General features: G+C 40.5%; 1 protein-coding gene across 1 annotated transcript in view; it reads right to left on the reverse strand.

Annotated features, from left to right (window-relative positions):
* The window catches only part of LOC136837243 (neuromedin-U receptor 2-like), a 111,628-nt gene that overhangs the window by 36,014 nt on the left and 56,874 nt on the right, over positions 1–18,740 (reverse strand). Inside the window, exon 4 of the mRNA XM_067101981.1 lies at positions 15,611–15,760. Within this exon, the coding sequence (XP_066958082.1) occupies positions 15,611–15,760 (150 nt within the window). The remainder of the gene's footprint in view (positions 1–15,610; positions 15,761–18,740) is intronic.

An 18,740-nucleotide genomic window follows, 5' to 3' on the forward strand; every position in this document is an offset into this window, starting at 1 on the left:
CAAAAGAAGAAATGAAAGAGGAGATGAAAGAGGGGGTGAAAGAGTCTGAAGAAAGAATGGATAAGAAGTTAGAGTCTGCAGTAAGTAGGATGCAGGAAATGATGAAGGGAATGCTTAAGGAGTTCTTTGGAGAAGGAGCTGTAGGAGGAGGTTCCCCTGGGTCTTGGGATGGGCCAGAAGGGTTGCAGAAGGTAGAGAAGAGTGGAGATGAGAGTGATGGAAGTGATTTAGGTGCAGTAAAGAAGGAAAAGAAGAGAGAGATGCTGGCTAAAGGTTAACGGGAGGACAAGGTTAAGAAAGGGGGTGAGGAAAAGAAGAAAAAAGGAAAGGGGCTTTGGAAGGATGAGAAGAAAGTTGATATTGGGAAATGGGAAAAGAGTAAGGAACAAGAAGAAAGTGAGTTGGATAGTGGAGATTGGATAAGGGTAGTTGAGAAGAAGGGTAAGAAAAGCGCAGTTGGGAGGATGGATGTTAGTGTGGAAGTGGATTTGCTGTATTCGGAAGAGTGTAAGAAAGGTCAGGGTGAAACTAGCGGCAGTGACAGTGAGAGTGAGAAAGAAGTACGGAAGGCTATGTATGTGAGAGAAGTGCCACGGTGTGAGAAGTATGAAGAGTATGGAAGTAGGGATATAAGGGATTTTTTCAGGGAGTATGAAGGTTATTGCACGGCTAAATATGGAGAGAATAAGAGGGTATGGGCACGAGAGTTAGGGGGTTTCTTAACAGGGTTTTTGCTGAGTATGTATGGGGTGGTAATGAGTGTAGGTCATGTGTCCTATGAAAGTATTAAAAGTAGGATTATAGAACAGGCAAGAAGGACAAAAAATAGTGTTACGTATAAGAGGAAACATGATTTCGATGAGGCAAGAATGAATGATGGTGAATCTTTGGATATGTACGTCTGTCGGTTGGAAACATTAGCCAGAAGGAAATTTAGTGATGAGGGAATAAATGAGTGCAAAGAGTTAGTACGAAAGTTGTTAGCAACGGTACCCGAGGGTGTGTATGAGTTCATAAATAGGAAGCGCAAGGAAAAGATGAAGTGGACGAATGAAAGGTTGAGGTGGAATGAAATTTTGGAACTGGTTGAAGACCATGAGGTTGACAGATGCGCGAAAGAGAGTCGGAGTGTTAGCGTTAGGGCAGAGGTACCATAATTTAGAAGCTATAGGGAAGCAGTTTTGGCAGGACCGAGGTGGGTGGCAGAGCAAGTAGTTGATAGAAGTGTAAACGTAAATAATGCAAATATCAAGGGGCCACAGAGAGATAGAAGTAGTAGTATTGGAAGGGTAGGGTTAGTTAGTTATGATCTAGGGCAGAAATGTTATAGGTGTGGGAAAGTGGGGCATAAGAAAAATGAATGTCGGTGGGCACTGGGAGCTTGTTTTGGGTGTGGAGAAACGGGGCATTTGGTGAGTGAATGTAAGAAGGTTAGGGGTATCAAGTGTTATAGGTGTGGGCAGATAGGACATATAGCCAGTGGCTGTCGGGGTACCCATGGGGGCATAATTTGTGGTAACTGTGGGCAAAATGGGCATTATGCCAGGATGTGTAAGGAAGGGAGAGCAAAGTGTACCGAATGTGGGGTGGAAGGTCATGTGGCGAGTGTGTGTAGGCGAATGAGAGTGGGACAGAGTACCAGTTCGGGAAACTAATTAGTGAGGGGGTTCAGTTGGGTGGATCCTCCAGAATGCAGACGGTGAGGGTAATGCATGTGCGTGAAGGGTTGATGCATGAGAAAGGGCTTGGGGGTAAAACGCACGAGTGTATGAGCGTGCAAGTGATTTGTAAGGGTGTGTGTTTGATTGCTTTGATTGATACTGGGTGTAGTGTAAATGTGTTGTTTAAAAATGGGTACGATAAGTTACGGGGTGAGTGTGAGATAAGGAATTGTAAGGGTGAGGTCCGTGGGATAGGAAATTTAGGGGTACCTATAGTAGGGATGATGTGTGAAAAGATAGAAATTGGTGGGGTAGTGATGGACGAGAGTGATTTTTGTGTGATTGAGGGGGCTAATGATAAATACGATATGTTGTTAGGTTATAGATTTTTGAAGGGGTGTGGGATGGTGGTCCGTCCGAGTGAGAGTGTTATAGAGTTGCATATGAAGAGGGGTGTACGTGGGGGTTTGTATTTGGGTGAGGATGGAAGAGTAGAGCACAAGTTGTGGAAGGGAGTACCACTGGTGGCAAGGGAGAGGGTGAAGGTACCACGGGAGGTGGGTGAGGTTGTGAGTGTAAGGGTTGCATGGCCAGATGGTCTTGGGATAGCCAACAGTGATGAGTGTGAATATGTGGTTGAGGGTGTGGATGTGAGTAAGTTAGTGAGGGCAAATGTGTGTGTGTATGATGGGGTTTTGGATATGGAGAATCCCGGATGTTCATGACTTCATTGCCGAGCGTGAGAAAAAAACGAGTGCGGGGTATACGTGAGGGAGATTGTGTAGGGGTTTTATATACGTTGGTGAATGTAGATGACGAGAGATGCGTTGAGCTACGACAGGTAATGACAGGTTGTATGAAAGAGGGTAGTGATTGGCAGTATGAGGAGTTGAAAAGAAGAGTTGCAGTGACTGAAAATGTTGGCGATAACGAAAGGGACCTGTTGATGCAAATGTTGTGGGATAGGCGGGGGGCGTTGAGTCGTGGTGACCAGGATTTTGGTGAGTCAAAGCTTCCAGAATTCAAAATAATTTTGGAAGACGACACCCCTATATATCAGCGTCCCCGACACTTCTCCCCGCCTGTCACCCGGGAGATCGAGGAGCAGTGTGAGGAGCTTGAGAGGGTGGGGGTGATTGAGAAGAGTGAGAGTGCCTGGAATAGCCCCATAGTCCCTGTACGAAAGCCGGATGGAAGTTTGAGACTGTGTGTGGACTACAGGAAGGTGAATGAGGTGACTGTGAGGGAACGATTTCCGATGAATGTGGTGTCCGATTGTGTGTATAAGATGTGTGGGATGAAAGTATTTACCAAATTGGATCTGGTAAGGGGCTATTACCAGATGCCGCTTGAGGAGGAAAGCAGGCCAGTTACTGCTTTTTCAAGTGGCAGTTGCCACTACCAGTTTAGAAGGTTGAGCTTTGGATTGGCTAATGCACCTGCTGCTTTCCAAAGGGCGATGAATGTGGTCTTGGCGGGTTTTGATCGGAAGAAGGTGACTGTGTTTGTAGATGACATTTTGATTGCAGAGTGAGACTGTTGCAGAGAATATGGAGTTGCTTGAAAGGGTGTTGGAGTGGTTGGAGGAGGTGGGGTGAAGGTGAAACTTGAGAAGTGTACATGGTTGGCTGGGAGGTGGAATTCCTTGGGCATGTGGTGAGTGCTGAGCGGCATAAAGAAAAGTGAAAAGTTTGTGCAAAAGGTAAGGGAATTCCCATGTCCCCAGACAGTCTTGCGAGTTAAAAGGCTTTTTGGGCTTGATCGAGTTTGGGAGGAAATTTGTCAGGGACTGTTCAGGAATAGGCAAACCATTAACTGAATGGACAGGAAAGAGGAATTGCACTAGTTTAAAGTGGGGTGAGCAGATGGTAGAGGCATTTGAGAGATTGAAAGAGGAGGCTGCTAGAGATGTCACTTTGGCTTTCCCAGACTATAGTGAGGGTGCGAGTAAGCTTGAGTTGTTTACTGACGCAAGTAAGTTTAGTATGGGGGGGTGTTTGGTGCAAATGCAGAGGGTAAATGGAGAGGATCAGTTGAGGGTAATTGCATATGTAAGTAAGGCTTTTAATAAGGCAGAACGGAAGTATTCTGTTGTTGAGAAAGAACTAGCCGCAATAAGGTTTTGTGTTAAGGCTTTGAGTGTGTTTTTGTATGGGGTGAAGTTTATTGTGAGGACGGACCATCGCCCATTGATGTATATGATCAAGAAAGGGAGTGTGAATGCTAGAGTTGCAAGGACGATTGAGGATTTGAGTGAGTTTGATTTTGAGATAGAGTATATACGGGCGGCTGAGAATGTGATTGCAGATGCAATGTCGAGAATGTATGGTGAGGGGGTTATTTCTGTGGAAAGTGACTGGGACCTGAACAAGGTTCCTGCGGGGTTGGTTGTAAGGGAAAGGTTTGTGGGGAGTGATCGGGTTTGGCAATGCTTATTTTGGGGGTTAAAAGATTTGGAAAATAGGGGTTTGGTTAAAGGGGTACCTGAGAACGTGAATGAGTTACGGGCAAGGTTGGGGGTGTGCATGGAGGAGGAAGGGGTAGACAACGAGAGAATGTTGGTACAATTGTTTATGGCGGTAGCAGATTTGTTTGGAATCAGAGTGGTTTTGCACTATGGGTGGAGCAGACCAGTTGAGTATAAAGGGGGGTTAAATGTGGGTAGTGAGCATGGGGTTTTGAATATTCAGTGTCAGGAAGATAGCTGTAATTGGTTGGTGGAGGAGGGGGGTGGCGGAAAGCATGAGGCTTTGGAGTGTGAAAGTAGGGGGCTGGCCGAGGGTCAATGTAGTGGGCTGGGCGAGGGTGAATGTAGTGAAGATGATTGTGAGGCAGGTGGCCAAGTGAGTGTGGCAGTGAGGGTGTGCATGCATAACACGCAAGGGAAAATGGTAACATTTGTGGGGGTAAATGATGGTGAGTATTGTGGCTTGGTTGATACGGGGGCACAGGTTTCTTTGGCGAGTGATTTGGTGGTGAGTGAACTTGGGGCGTGTGATTGGAGAGAGAAAAAGCAGTCTGCAGGTGTGAGGATACATGGGTTAGGGCAAGGAAGTGTTTTGGTTTGGGAAGAAATACAATTAAAAATCAAGTTAGGGGGTTTAGAAATGGTTCATGATTTCATAATCATGGCAAAGGATGATATGCCAACTTGTTTTTTGTTGGGGGTAGATTTTCTGAGAGTGCATGATGTGAGTGTAGATGTAGGGAAGGGGTTCTTAGGAAGGGGGCAGAGAAATAATTAGGATGCAGGACGGTGACGTGGTTGTAGGAATTTCGTCGGAATGATTGATATTGCTGGGGTGAGAATGATTTGTTGAGTGAGGAAGAGGTTGAGCAAATGCAGGATCAGAGTGTACGGGGTCAGTATGTTACGGCGGTGTGTGTATTGTGGGGGTGAGAGTGGAGGATTGGCCCCTGAGTTGGATGCGTACAGGAGGTTGCTTGACGGTTTGTGGTGTGTAGGAATGTGGTGTACTTTTTGCATCAGGAGGGGTTGTGTAATGAGGGGGTGTATATACCGGTGTTTTCCTTCAATGCAGCCGTGAGTATGTGTCTGTTGGTACATGATCGTTTTGGGCATTTAGGAAAGAATAAGTTGTGGGGGCGTATGAGAGAGAGATTGTATGTGCCTGGGTTGAGCAAGATTTGTGCGGATGTAGCTGTCACATGTGAAGATTGTCAGAGAGGGAAATATCAGAGTGTGCAAGCAAATCCGCCAGTCTTACGACTGCAGATGAAAGAATTGTTTGAGATGGTTGTGATTGATTGCGTGTCATTACCACGGACTGCAAGAGGGCATGTGGGAATGATTGTGATGGTGGATCACATGAGTAAGTTTGTATATGCGGTCCCCATCAAGGATAAAAAGAGTGAAACTGTTGCGCGAATGGTAGGGCAAGTAATATTGCCGATGTGTGTATGTAGGCCTATGAGAATGTTGAGTGACAATGGGCCTGAGTTTGTGGGGTGGCAGTTTGAGGAAATGTTGAGGCAGTGGGGTATTGTGCATGTGTATGCCACTCCGTATATGCCGAGTGCAAATGGTTTGGCTGAGAGAACTGTGAGAACGATGACGGAGATTTTGCGAATGATGAGTAAATGTGATGACGATTGGGATGTACATGTTGGACGTGCAGTGTGGGTGTATAACTCCACGTTGCATAAGAGCTTGGGTATGTCTCCTTCGAAATATGTGTTAAATTTTGAGAGGGTGGTTAGACCAAGGTTGGGGTTAATGGAGGATGACCGTGGGTTGTGGAAGAGGGCGAGTGAAAGATTTGAAAGTTTTGGGGTTGGAGATAGATTATTGAGAGAGGTGATTGAGAGAGAGAGAATGAATGTAAGTAAGATGAGAGAGAAATTTGATGGGCCATATAAGATTTTGGAGGTGGGGCCAAGTGGATTGAGTTATGTTTTAGGAAAACTACAATTGGATGGAAGTGTGAATGAGATTAGAGCACATCATAGCCAGTTGCGTAGATGGAGAGAGGTGCCGCAATATGTTCGGGAGAATGCAATGAGTGATTGGTTGAGGACGAATAAATGCGAGCCGAGTTTCGGTGAGCAAATGGGTCTGGAGGACCGCCAGTTGGTGTTGGTTGAGTATGGAAGAAAGCGGAGGAGGTTGAAGGAAGTAAGTGAACGGAAGAAGCGTAAGTTGTGTGATAAGGGTGTGCTTGCGGGGGTGAGAATGATTGATAGGGCATGCAATACTGAGGATAGCATGAATGATACATACAGTGTGTGTGGGTTTAAGTTAGCTGGGGTGAGTGAAATTTCGGTGGGAAAGGAACCAACTAGTAGGCAGGTGATTGGTAGTATGGATGAGTCTTTGCGAGAGCTGGACAGAACTATGAATGAGTTGAGTGGGTTAGTGGCAGAATTTGGAGAGATATTTGGGGCAGAATTGGAGGGTGTGGATGAAGTGGTGGGTGAGATGGGTCAGGATAGTGATGAGGAGGGTAGTGTGCGTCTGGAATGGGGTGGACTGGAGGGGTTAAGTGAAAATGGTGCTGAGAAGGGAATAGAGACAGAGAGAATGCATGAGGGCCCTCGAACAAGATCCAGGGGGCCTGTTCCGGAGCATCCGTGGGTCCTGCCTAAGGCTATATAAAATCTGGGTAGTGTGTGTGTGAGGAGACATCGTCAAATGTAGTGGGGGAGTAATATGGAGGAATGAGGTTATTGCATTTGACGACGTCTTGCGTGAGAGAGAGAGAGAGAGAGAGAGAGAGAGAGAGAGAGAGAGAGAGAGAGAGAGAGAAAACAATGAACAACGACGTCTCGTGTGTGTGAGAGAGAGAGAGAGAGAGAGAGAGAGAGAGAGAGAGAGAGAGAGGAGAGAGAGAGAGAGAGAGAGAGAGAGAACAACGGCGTACGTAATTGGTGAATGATATCGTTAGAGAGTGTAGTTTTCTTTTGTTTGCGTTTTGATTGTCCGTGAGGTGTCGTGTTTCGTTGTTTTGGGAGTGCGCGGAACTGTGATCGTGATCATGGTGGGAGTCTGGACAGAGATATTGTGCAAAAAAAGGACGGTTTTCCCAGTAGTTGATAAGAGTTTGGTTGCTTTTTTTTATGTTCAGTTTGTGTGATTTGGTATTTGGAGGCTTTGTAGTTGGAGTGTTTGTACTTTGGGCGTGTTTTGGGTTTTGGGCTGTTTTGGTTGCGTGATCGGTGTTGTGTGATAGCCTGGTTGTTTTTTTCAGCTGTGTTCCTAGTGAGGTGAATTTGAATCTTCGTGGTTGAGTCTTTTTGAGTCTTGTTTTGGGTCGTGTTTGTGTACTGGTTGGTTTGTTGTTTTCTTGGTTGTGGACTGTTGTTGTTGGTGGTGAGCGTTGGCATCATCGGCGGTTGTGGTGACTCCGTGACCTCCTCCTGCTTTGGCAAAAGTTCCCGTCCGGAATTCGTAGGCCTAGCCTAGTACGAGGTGAGTGTATGTGCTGTTTTTTTGTTAGGGTGAGTGTGTGGTTGTGCAATCCCGCCACACCATGGCAGCAGAGCATTATAAAACCTTCTTGGGGCTGGGGACGGCGGCAGGTCTCACCGGCTCGGAACTTACCACCTGGGTCAAGGAGCAAGTGGACGACTTGGCCAAGTGGGAGAAGGAAGAAAGACTCGAGCAGAGGAAGTATGAGGAAGAACAAAGCGGCATATGAAGCCGAGCAGAGGACATATGAAGAAGAACGAAGGGCGTATGAAGCCGAACAGAGGCAGCTAGAAGAAGACAGAGAAGAAAGGAGACGACAGCATGAGTTACCCTGCAAGGAAACTGAGCTAGCCCTGAAGGAGAAGGAGCTCGAGCTTGAAAGAGCTAAAATGGAGAATGCCGAAGCTATGGCTAGACAGCAAGCCTCCAGTCCTACACCTGCTGCATCAAACACTCCAATTTCGAGCATCAATTCCCTAGTCCCCAAGTGGACTGAGGACGAGCCAGAAGCATGGCTGGAGGAGATCGAGGCTCTTTTCGATAACTACAGCACCACGGAGACGGAGAGAGCCTTAATACTAGCCAAGCATATGGAGGGAAAAGCCAAGGCAGCGCTTCGCTCACTGGAGAAGAGCCAGAGAGGCAACATGGCGGAAGTTCGTAGAGTCATTACAAAGGCCTACGAAATAACCCCAGAAAAATGGAGACAGCGGTTCCGAGGTCTTGCCAAGGAAGTCCTGGTCTTGGACGGAATGGGCGTGTCACAAAACCCAGTCCGGTACGCGCTGGTTCGACTCCTTGGCCTGCACGACGTTTGAGGATCTTTTCAATCGGACCATGCTAGAAGACCTTTTCCAATGTGTGCCTGGGCCCCTTGCTGTATATCTTAACGATAAACAGCCCTCCACACTTATGGAAGCTTGTCGCATGGCTGATTCGTGGGAAACGTTCAATCAGTCGCATAGCACCTCGCAGAAGCGAATCGTTCCCCAGGCCTACCTCTCGAACTCCACTCGCCCGAAGAATGGACTGCCGAGCAAGACCATGTGCACCTATTGCAAGAAGGGGGGGCCACGCTGAAGATGAGTGCTGATACAAACTTGGCACTAATAAGCAGCCTAACCCTACCAGCCAGAACTCCGCTCCCGATTCATCCGCTCAGCCCTCTCCTCCAACAGTTACTGCAGGCCACCGAGCCCATCCAAGAGACCCGTGCAAATCCTGTGGGGCTGCTAGCCACTACAATGCTGGATCTCCGGCCTGTCCACATCATGTCCCCACCACCAAATTTGTCAACCTAATCAGCACTTCATTCTCTGCGGCCGGTCCGCACCGGATCCTTTACCCCGAGAGACTGGAAACCCAGTTCATCTCGGTGGCCCCTCTTCAGAGCATTAGCCTGCCCGTGACCCTTCCGGTCACAGTAGACACTGCGGCAGACATTAGCCTGATCGCCAGGGCCCAAGTGCCAGCCGGTGCCATGGTTGATGAAGAAACCCGGTGGGAAATGAAGTGGATAGAGGGCCACACCATTACCGTTCCCACGGTCCAACTCCAGGTTACGACGCCTTGGGGTACGCTACCCCACCGCCTTGGCGTGGTGGGTGGGATTCGGCCCAGAGTGGCCTTCTTGTTGGGTCGGGATCTTCTCTGCGGAAGCCCGTTACCAACGCCACTTCGCAGCCACGTTACCTCCTCCACGGAGGCCCCAGTTGTAACTCCCGATAAAGACGCGGAAGTCGAGATCGCTCTCGCTCCGGTTGTCGCAGCAGCCGGAGTAGGGAACCCTCCTGTAGCTTTTGAAGTTGCCCCTGACTTCGCGCCCGCTAGCCCTTCTGGCCTGTCCCCAGAGTTGGTGTCCTCATCACCTCCTAGGCCTGCTACTGATAGGCCTTGGAGGAACCCAAAGAAGAAGAAGAAGGGGCGGAAGAGAGCCCAGTAGTTGCCGAGCCATAAGCTCATCCAGGCACTAGTGCCCTCTTGGCACAGTGCCCTACCATCTTAGAGTGATCCTGGCCCCTTGCCCAGAGGAGGTAGCCAGTGTGATCTCTTTTCTTGTACATAGCCTAGACCGCCTTAAGTACGGTACATCAATTTAGTAGCCTTGTTCCTTCCCCTTACCACCGAGCCGCAGTAATCGCATAAGTAGCATAACTAATTTCAATGATCTTAACTATTGTGAAACGAGCCACGATGCTCATGACACACATGGCCTAAGACCTCAGTGAGGCACCCATTTATCATATGAGGCAACCCTCATGAATTAACTAGTAATTATTAATTGTATTAAACATAACCCACTTTGTAATTTAGTTAGAACATTCCCTCTTATGTCGGTGCAACGGTCGGGTTAGGATAGGTTAGGCTAGGAAATACCATAGAATGTACCACTAGGCTAGGTCTAAAACACATCATGATTGTAGGGGGTAGCCCATAATAACCGTGAGCACCTTCTAGTACTATTAGAATTAGGTAGAGTAGTGATTATAGCTCATATCCTATCTAGGGTTAGGTAGTTCTGTAGCTAGGTAGGCTAACCAGGACTAATCTGCTCAGGGGAAGAAGAGTAACCTAATAGAGGCGAACAGCTTACTTAGTACAGACCTTTGCGCCCGAAAAGGGAGTGAAGGCCCTCTTAAGGGGGGGAGCTTTTATAAATATTACTGCTGTTCACCCTCGTAACATTTGATTGTAAATCATATCAGCCTAGAGCATCTTCAGTTCAAACTTTAACGTCCGTTGGAGAACGGGATAGGTAACATTTAGGCATTTCACCCCATAGGAGAAATTTCCATATTCAACTTTAAGAATAGGTGGTGCTAAAGTCCCTTTTTCCTTTCTACCTGTCTCTCTTGGCGAATGTTTTTAACAGAGCGTAGATGCCTAAGGCATGACTGTAGGCCTAGTTGAGCTAGGCCTGGTCCGCGAACGAGAGAGAGAAACTAGCCGTCGACGAGAGCAGGCGTCTGGAAGGTGGCTCTAACACCGCCTTTGTCTATTATTTTATTAGTGAATGGTGGAGCAAGAAACACACACGAACTTCAGCACGTCCTTAAGGTAGGGTCTGTGTGCTGTTCAAAACTTCGTCCATTCTTTTAACCTCTTTTTTTCATTCTCCAGCCACCATTGAAGGTAATCGCTTGTACGAAGTCTAAGATTAAGCCAAATTATTATATTGTTAGCTTCAACCCCGTTATTCCAGTCTTGTGTCTCGGTCACTGTTTGGAGGAACTGTTGTGTTGTACTTAATACCATCTTAACGAGTAGGGATTCTTTGTCTGCGTCCGCAGTTGGTGGACGTTTATTATAAAGTCTTTATTTCTTGAATATTCTTTGTTAAAGTTAATTACCCTTAACTGGCGACCTTCGATTAATTAACGACTGTCTTTGAGGTGAATTCGTGGCTTCAAGTGACAGGTTACGTGTATTCTTGGTGTTCAGGGCCGTGAAAATTACGTAAATTGAACAATAAATGATCAGCCAAAACCCCACATGTAACAATATATATATATATATATATATATATATATATATATATATATATATATATATATATATATATATATATATATATATATATATATATATATATATATATATATATATATATATATATATAGAGCTGCATTTTCCTTTTGTGTTTTTTTGTTTCCACCAGAACACGTGATTTTGTTTTCGGTATTTTTCACAAAGTAAATTATGTTTTTATTATAAATTTCATTGTATTGTAACTTTAATAACTGTAGATAAATTAAAACTGTTTATTTTGTACTTATTCTATTACAATGATTTATTGTATTATTATTGTTTTGGACGCTACAAATCCGTCCGCACACTGTAACAAGAAAACAAGACGCTATGTCCAGATTTTGCAGGCTGCTCTATGAGCAAGAGTCCGTGCTGGCATAAAGCCAGCTTAATCAAAAACAACAAATGTCCAGATTATACACTTCGAAGAGGTCACGACGAGTGACGGAACAGCTGAGGTGTTGTGTTTATAGTAAATGGAACAGAGGGTTAATCTTGGTTTTTTTTGTACATCAGCTGAATTTGGAAGAACGTAGAGGAATCAGAAAACATTGTCAAATTAATAAGAAGTTGATCAACAATCAAAAAGCCATAGAATTCAACGAAATTTGCATACAATCAAAAACTCCTCCCCAAAAGCATATATATATATATATATATATATATATATATATATATATATATATATATATATATATATATATATATATATATATGTATATGTATGTATGTATGTGTGTGTGTGTGTGTGTGTGTACACAAGCTGGTGGTAGGAGGGGGCCTAGTGGCTTTATTAAATAGTGAAGATTTATTCACTCCATATTTTAAGATGTATTTTTACTTTTTATTGGACATAGCTTATGGAGGTGTTGTTTAAACTTTTGCTGTATTGGAATGGCTCCCACTATTAGCTGCCACTAGAATTAATTAGTCTCCAAACGAAACTATGGGTTTCTTCTTTCTATATGAAACGACAGAAGTTGTGAGGCACGTTGCTTGCTATCGGTCAGCCCTCGGGTGTTTCTCACCAACTCGTATCTCACACGTATGCATACATACATACACTATATATATAATATATATATATGTACATATATATATATATATATATATATATATATATATATATATATACATACATGCATATATATATATATATATATATATATATATATATATATATATATATATATATATATATATATATATATTATATATATATATATATATATATATATATATATATATATATATATATATATATATATATATATATATATATATATATATATATATATATATATATATATATATATATATATATATATATATATATATATATATATATATATATATATATATATATATATATATATATATATATATATATATATATATATATATATATATATATATATATATATATATATATATATATATATATATATATATATATATATATATATATATATATATATATATATATATATATATATATATATATATATATATATATATATATATATATATATATATATATATATATATATATATATATATATATATATATATATATATATATATATATATATATATATATATATATATATATATATATATATATATATATATATATATATATATATATACATATCATATCACCACAGGTGAAATAATGAGACTGGGTGTAGGTCCTGACTGGTTTTGACCTTACTTCTTAATCATTATCGAAGGACAGACATTGTGGTAGAAATCACAAAAAGTATATGCTTGTGGGACAATATGGATAAACATACCAATTGGAGACTAAAGCTCTACACCTGACAGGTGTAAAGGGAAGGGGCGACCAAACTCATTAGCTTCTTTTGAAATTATAGGATCAAGGTTTTACTTGTCTTGACTGATATTCATGCTATGCCCATAACTTTCTTTTATAAAACAAGACTCAGGTCAATCTTCATCAATCATCATTCTCCATCCATAATTGTCTTGATTTTCTTGCTTATTACCCTCTTTCAAATACCGTAAATTCCTCTGAGCCTCCTGAGGATTTTAGACATTTGCAAAATCGAGAATATGGACCAAGAGATTTTGTCCAAATTGGGTCATAGGTCAGATGAATTACTGATTTTCCTTCAATCCTTTCGAGGATGGAGGGAGGGAGGAAGGGAGGGAAAAGATGAAACGTGACAAACGTAAGAAAACTTCGTATATGGGAGGGCTGAGCCCATCTAGAGCTTCAGTTTACAAATAAAGCAAAACTCTTGGAATATGAAGAAGAATGGCAAAAGCTATCTTGTAGGAGAAGGAATATAGACGGCTGGATAAACAGGCTCAAGGAAAAGAGGAGAAAGGTGTATGAAAAAGATCAGGGTTCTTGAGAATACCACTAAAAATTAATGGCAAAAAGTATAAAATGCTGACCCTCAACAACAATGAATGTTAAATACTTAGATCTAATGCTAGATATAATCTAATAGGGAGAAAAGCAAAAACAAAATAGTCATAGTGAACAGAGCCTTATGACATTCTCTGTCAGACAAATTAGAAACAGCGAGAGCAACAATCAAAGATCCCGTGAAGTCACAGAAAAATGACATGTATCATTAAGATGTGTGGATTTCTTCTAGCAAAAACCACAACGGTGGCAAAAAATTAAAATATGGTTCTAGGGGTTTGTGAAACTGAGAGCTTGAAAAGGAACAGTACAGTTACCTTATATCGGGATGTGCTAACCCAGTGAATGTTCCGAAGAGCAAGGGTTAGTGTCGGAATTACTATATAGAGAAAAAAAACCCAAATTCATCAAGAACTGCTCTCTGGAATTCTGCAAGAAAACAGTTCTGGGAAACCACAGAACTTGCAAACACAAAATATATGATAGGGCATAAATTTCAAGCAAGTCAGAATAGGTCAGGCCAAGAGTATTGGACTAACTGTAATTAGAATTAGCTGAGAAAGGAAAGAGGAAACAAGATATTGAAAATATTTGTTTTTCAAGGAAGCAAGTTATCTCAAAAGATGATGGGATAAGACAAGTGGAATTTAAAGTTGGTGAGAACCTTATTAGTCCCAAAATATTTGTCAGTAGGAGGTAAGATTAGAGTGTTAATTCTATTAATGGTCCAGTTTTTAGTTTAATATAAAGAAGTAAAGCCATTCATGGCAGAATAAAAGGCATAATGAGCAGCAAAAGAGAGGATTGACTCAATAAAAGCAGGCAATGTCGTCTAAAGATAGATGGAACCAGCAATCTCCTCTTTGGAGATTCGAATCACCAACCAGTGAAAGGCATTCCAACATACGGTCACACACACAAAAAAAAGTGGAAATACCAGGAAGGATGAATTTGGAGATTACATTTCTATGGGTGAAGTAAAGATCTCACTCAGTCTCAAACAAAACTAAAAAAATTTGCAAAAGTCCTTCAGACAATGAAATGAAATGAAAATAAGACAGGTATGATAAGAAATGTTATAAAGGTTAATGTGAGTTTCAGAAGGGTTAGCTGAGTACTCCAAGAAAAATCTTTATCCAGCAAGTAGTGGTTAAGTGCATAAACCTCTGGGCATATTCCATTGGTCGGTGGCTCCAATTCCCAAGGAGAGGGTAATTGTACCCCACTACCTTTACTGGCTGGTTGAAAGCAAGACCAGTGGAACTTAAATATTGATTGGGCTCATGGAATTTAGCCTATAAAACCAAGCAGTGGGCACTTTCAGTCATTCAGCACCTAAGACAGTGAAAAGACGGAATTAGAGGGGTTGGACAGCAAGCTTAAGAGATCTAGAAAATAAATGATAAGTACAAGTATCACTCTTTAGTAATTTCCGGAGTGCACCACGTAAGATCCACTGATGGCACTACCCCCCTGTAGGGAGCTAAAATATGGATGGAAGCACATATCACATATATCAGTGACAGGACATAATTATGACTTCGCCAATTTATGGTGACAAGCGTTCAGGAAAATCAAAGAAATAGACTTATATGTTAGACTACTGCAATCACAGTATTATGGCTGGCACTATATAGTCAGGGTTGAAGGTTGAAGTCACAGATGCGAATGTTTGAAGCTCCTAGAATGGAGAAATATTTTGCAGCAACAGTCACCAGGTCTAGGCTACTAATATTAGGCACTCATTAAACTATTGCACAAAGGTTCAGGCCTGTTACAGTGGAGAAAGTAATTTTAGAGTGGTTAACCGGTTTTCACCTTTGTAGGTGAATTCTTTCGGGAGGATGCAAAATACGAATAACAACTGTATCTTAGCCAAGTTTCTGCTGCTTTTTTCCATTGCGATAACAGTCATGGTTCAGGTGTTAATCTAATGTGTTAGGATCTGGAAGCTGATTATCCCTGGGTTGCTGACAACTATTTGGGTAAAGACAAAATTGGAAAGCTTTCATAACATTTCAAATGTTTTTTTATTATGATTTTACTATTTTGTTTGCATAGGAATGTTTGTAATCCGAAAACAGCACACCATACCTGTTTCCTGGCTTGTAAGTTAGGATTGGGTTTGTCTTTGCAGAGTTGTTTATCTTCCAACAGAAGCTGTCGAGCGATCCTCCAGTACAAGGCGATCAGTACAAGAAGAGGGAGGAAAAACAGTCCCAGTGTTGCAGACACGACAAAAACCTGAGAAAAAAACAATCATCTTTAAGGCAGAATCCATCTTAAACACGTTCACTAATTTTAACGCGCAAATTAAAAAAAAAAAGAAATTACCATCTTTTCTGAATCAAAAGAAAGCACGAAATAAAATTGGAAGGTTCCGTGAAGAATTCTAGAATAGTAATGTCAATAAAAATGATAACTGTAACACTCAGTAGTGTCTCGTGGGGACTGGAGCTCAAGGTTCTCAAGTCTCGCTTGTAATAACTGAAGCTCCCATGACTCGTTTCAACTGAGTCTTTCCCGTGGAAGGTTCTCTTTAATCGTGTGTGAATATAAAATTTGTTGTTTTGAATTAATCTGCTTTCATTGTCTTTTTAAAAACTTCCATGCTTACAAAAAAGAAACATTTTAAAAGCCAAGTAAGTGTTCACATATCATGTTTCTCTTACAGTTTATACCATAAAAGTATGTTCTAGTTAAAATTCTTATCTTAACACGGATTCTAATGGCTAAGGTAAAATCACCTGCAAAGTAGAAAATCGAAGCAATTAACTTATATGATCTACCCTGTGCCAGTTTGCTGGACAAGAAGTCATGATGTTATGGATGAAGCATATGTACATATATATAGTTATATATATATATATATATATATATATATATATATATATATATATATATATATATATATATATATATATATATATATATATATATATATATATATATATATATATATATATATATATATATATATATATATATATATATATATAATAATATTAATAATAATAATAATAATAATAATAATAATAATAATAATAATAATAATAATAATAATAATAATCATAATAATAATAATAATAATAATAATAATAATAATAATAATAATAATAATAATAATAAAAAATCCACGTAAGAAGGTGAGTGATGACCGGGAATTTGAACAAGTACTTTCGTAGTTTATTCTGTATTTTCAAGTTCACACTGAATACAGAGGTAGTTAGTTGACAGAGCTTTATATACAAAATGAGAAAGGGGCCAGTGTTACAGTTTCCTTAATCTTGGCAGCATGTTCTTTAAATAGAAAAGGCAAGGACGAAGGATCCAGGGATGATCCAGGGTGGAGATTAAAATTCCTGGTGCAGATGGCTTCAATAAACACCTTTTCCAGCAGATTCTTTTTCCGATGGTCGTTGACCTTGCAGATTATCGATGACTTATCCCAGTTAATAGCACGGCCTGTCTTAAGCTGATGATCCGAAATTCCATTGTTTGTTAGGCCTCTTGAAAGGGTATATTTATGTTGGGAACATCTCACTTTTAGTCCTTTTGATGTTTGGCCGATATAAATCTTATTACATTCTTTGCAAGGGATCCTATATACAATATTGTTTAAACTGGGCGGACTATTCTTAATTAACTTATTTCTCAAAGTATTATTATATTTGAATACTAAATTAATAACAATAGTTTTTAAAATGGGTATTCAGGAATGAAATTAGGGTGAAATGGTAAAAAAAGAACATTCTTAACTTCTGTGTTAACTCTGGTTGGATTGTAATATATCTTCTTTGCTTTATTCTTACGAAGTTCCAAAAATATGAAGGATAACGTAATGAATTTCCTGTTTCAAGCATAATTTTAAACTCATCTCCCAAAAATTCAGGACTACAAATTCTAAGAGCTCTAAGATGCTGAAACTGTAATTTGTTTAGTATGGTTAGATATGACAAATTATTCGTGGGTTTCCTATATGCTTTAAAACAAAAATTGGTGTTATTTCTAATTAACTAAGGCGTCCAAAAATGGAATGCAATTATTTTCTTTATATTCTATTGTGAACTTTATGAATGGTACAAGATTATTAATCGCATTCAAGAAATCAGGGATATTTACATTGTCTTTTACAACAGAAAAACAATCACTTACACATCTAACCCAAGATACTTTAGAGAACAGATTTATTGGAATAAATCTAGACTCGATGAATTCCATGCAGATATTAGACAATAGGGGTGAAAGCCGGTTTCCCATAGCCATACCAAATATTTGTTCATAAAAATTACCATTGAAAGTGAATTTACAATTTTTTACACAATGGGATATCTCAGATTAATAATGACATTGGCGGGTAATTCTAGATTACACAAATTCAAATTTTGTGATAAATATAGAAGTAGGTCATCAATAGGTACTTTAGTAAATAAAGATGTCACATCAAAACTGGATAATTTATCAGTACTGGATAATTCAATATGAGAAAGTCTAGAACAAAAATCAACCGAGTTTTGTAAATGGGAATTTGAAATAGTGCCCAGAACAGGTGACAGTAATTTTACTATATATTTAGAAGTTTATAACTACTAGAACCGTTTGAACTGATAATGGGGCGAATGGGAAAATCTCTTTTATGAGTTTTGATTAATCCGTACATGTACGGTAAGGAAGCCCCAACCGTTGACACTTTCTCTTTTACTGAGCCGAATTCTTTAAGTAGTTTTTATTTTAGAATTGAAACTTTTTATGACCTCAGCTAATGGACCACTCCTTAGTTTTTTGTAAGTACTAGAATCAGATAATAAATTTTCCATTTTTCCACATAATGCATTTTATCCATTATTACAAAACAATTGGATTTGTCTGCTTTAGTAATGTGGAAACTTTCATCTTTCTTCGTTTCCTGAATTGCATCTATAAACCTTTTTGGAAAATTCACTATTTTATCAGGTATTTGAAGTAAGCCGAAGAGAAGACCTTTAACTAAATTCATTGAAGGTATTACAACTGTGTTTTTCATTTCCAGTTTGGCCATCTCTGTGATAATGTTCGTGCACGAAATGTCGTCCATAATCGTATATGTTAAACCATAACCTAAAGCAGGTTTGAAATTCGGGTTCAGCTCTTTGTTTTAGAGGTTTATTACACAATCATATTTACAGTATATTTGTTATTCTAACCATACCAAACAAATTAAGGTTTCAACATTTTCTGGTACGTA

The sequence above is a fragment of the Macrobrachium rosenbergii genome, chromosome 58, assembly GCF_040412425.1.
Source record: "Macrobrachium rosenbergii isolate ZJJX-2024 chromosome 58, ASM4041242v1, whole genome shotgun sequence".
Classification (NCBI taxonomy): domain Eukaryota; kingdom Metazoa; phylum Arthropoda; class Malacostraca; order Decapoda; family Palaemonidae; genus Macrobrachium; species Macrobrachium rosenbergii.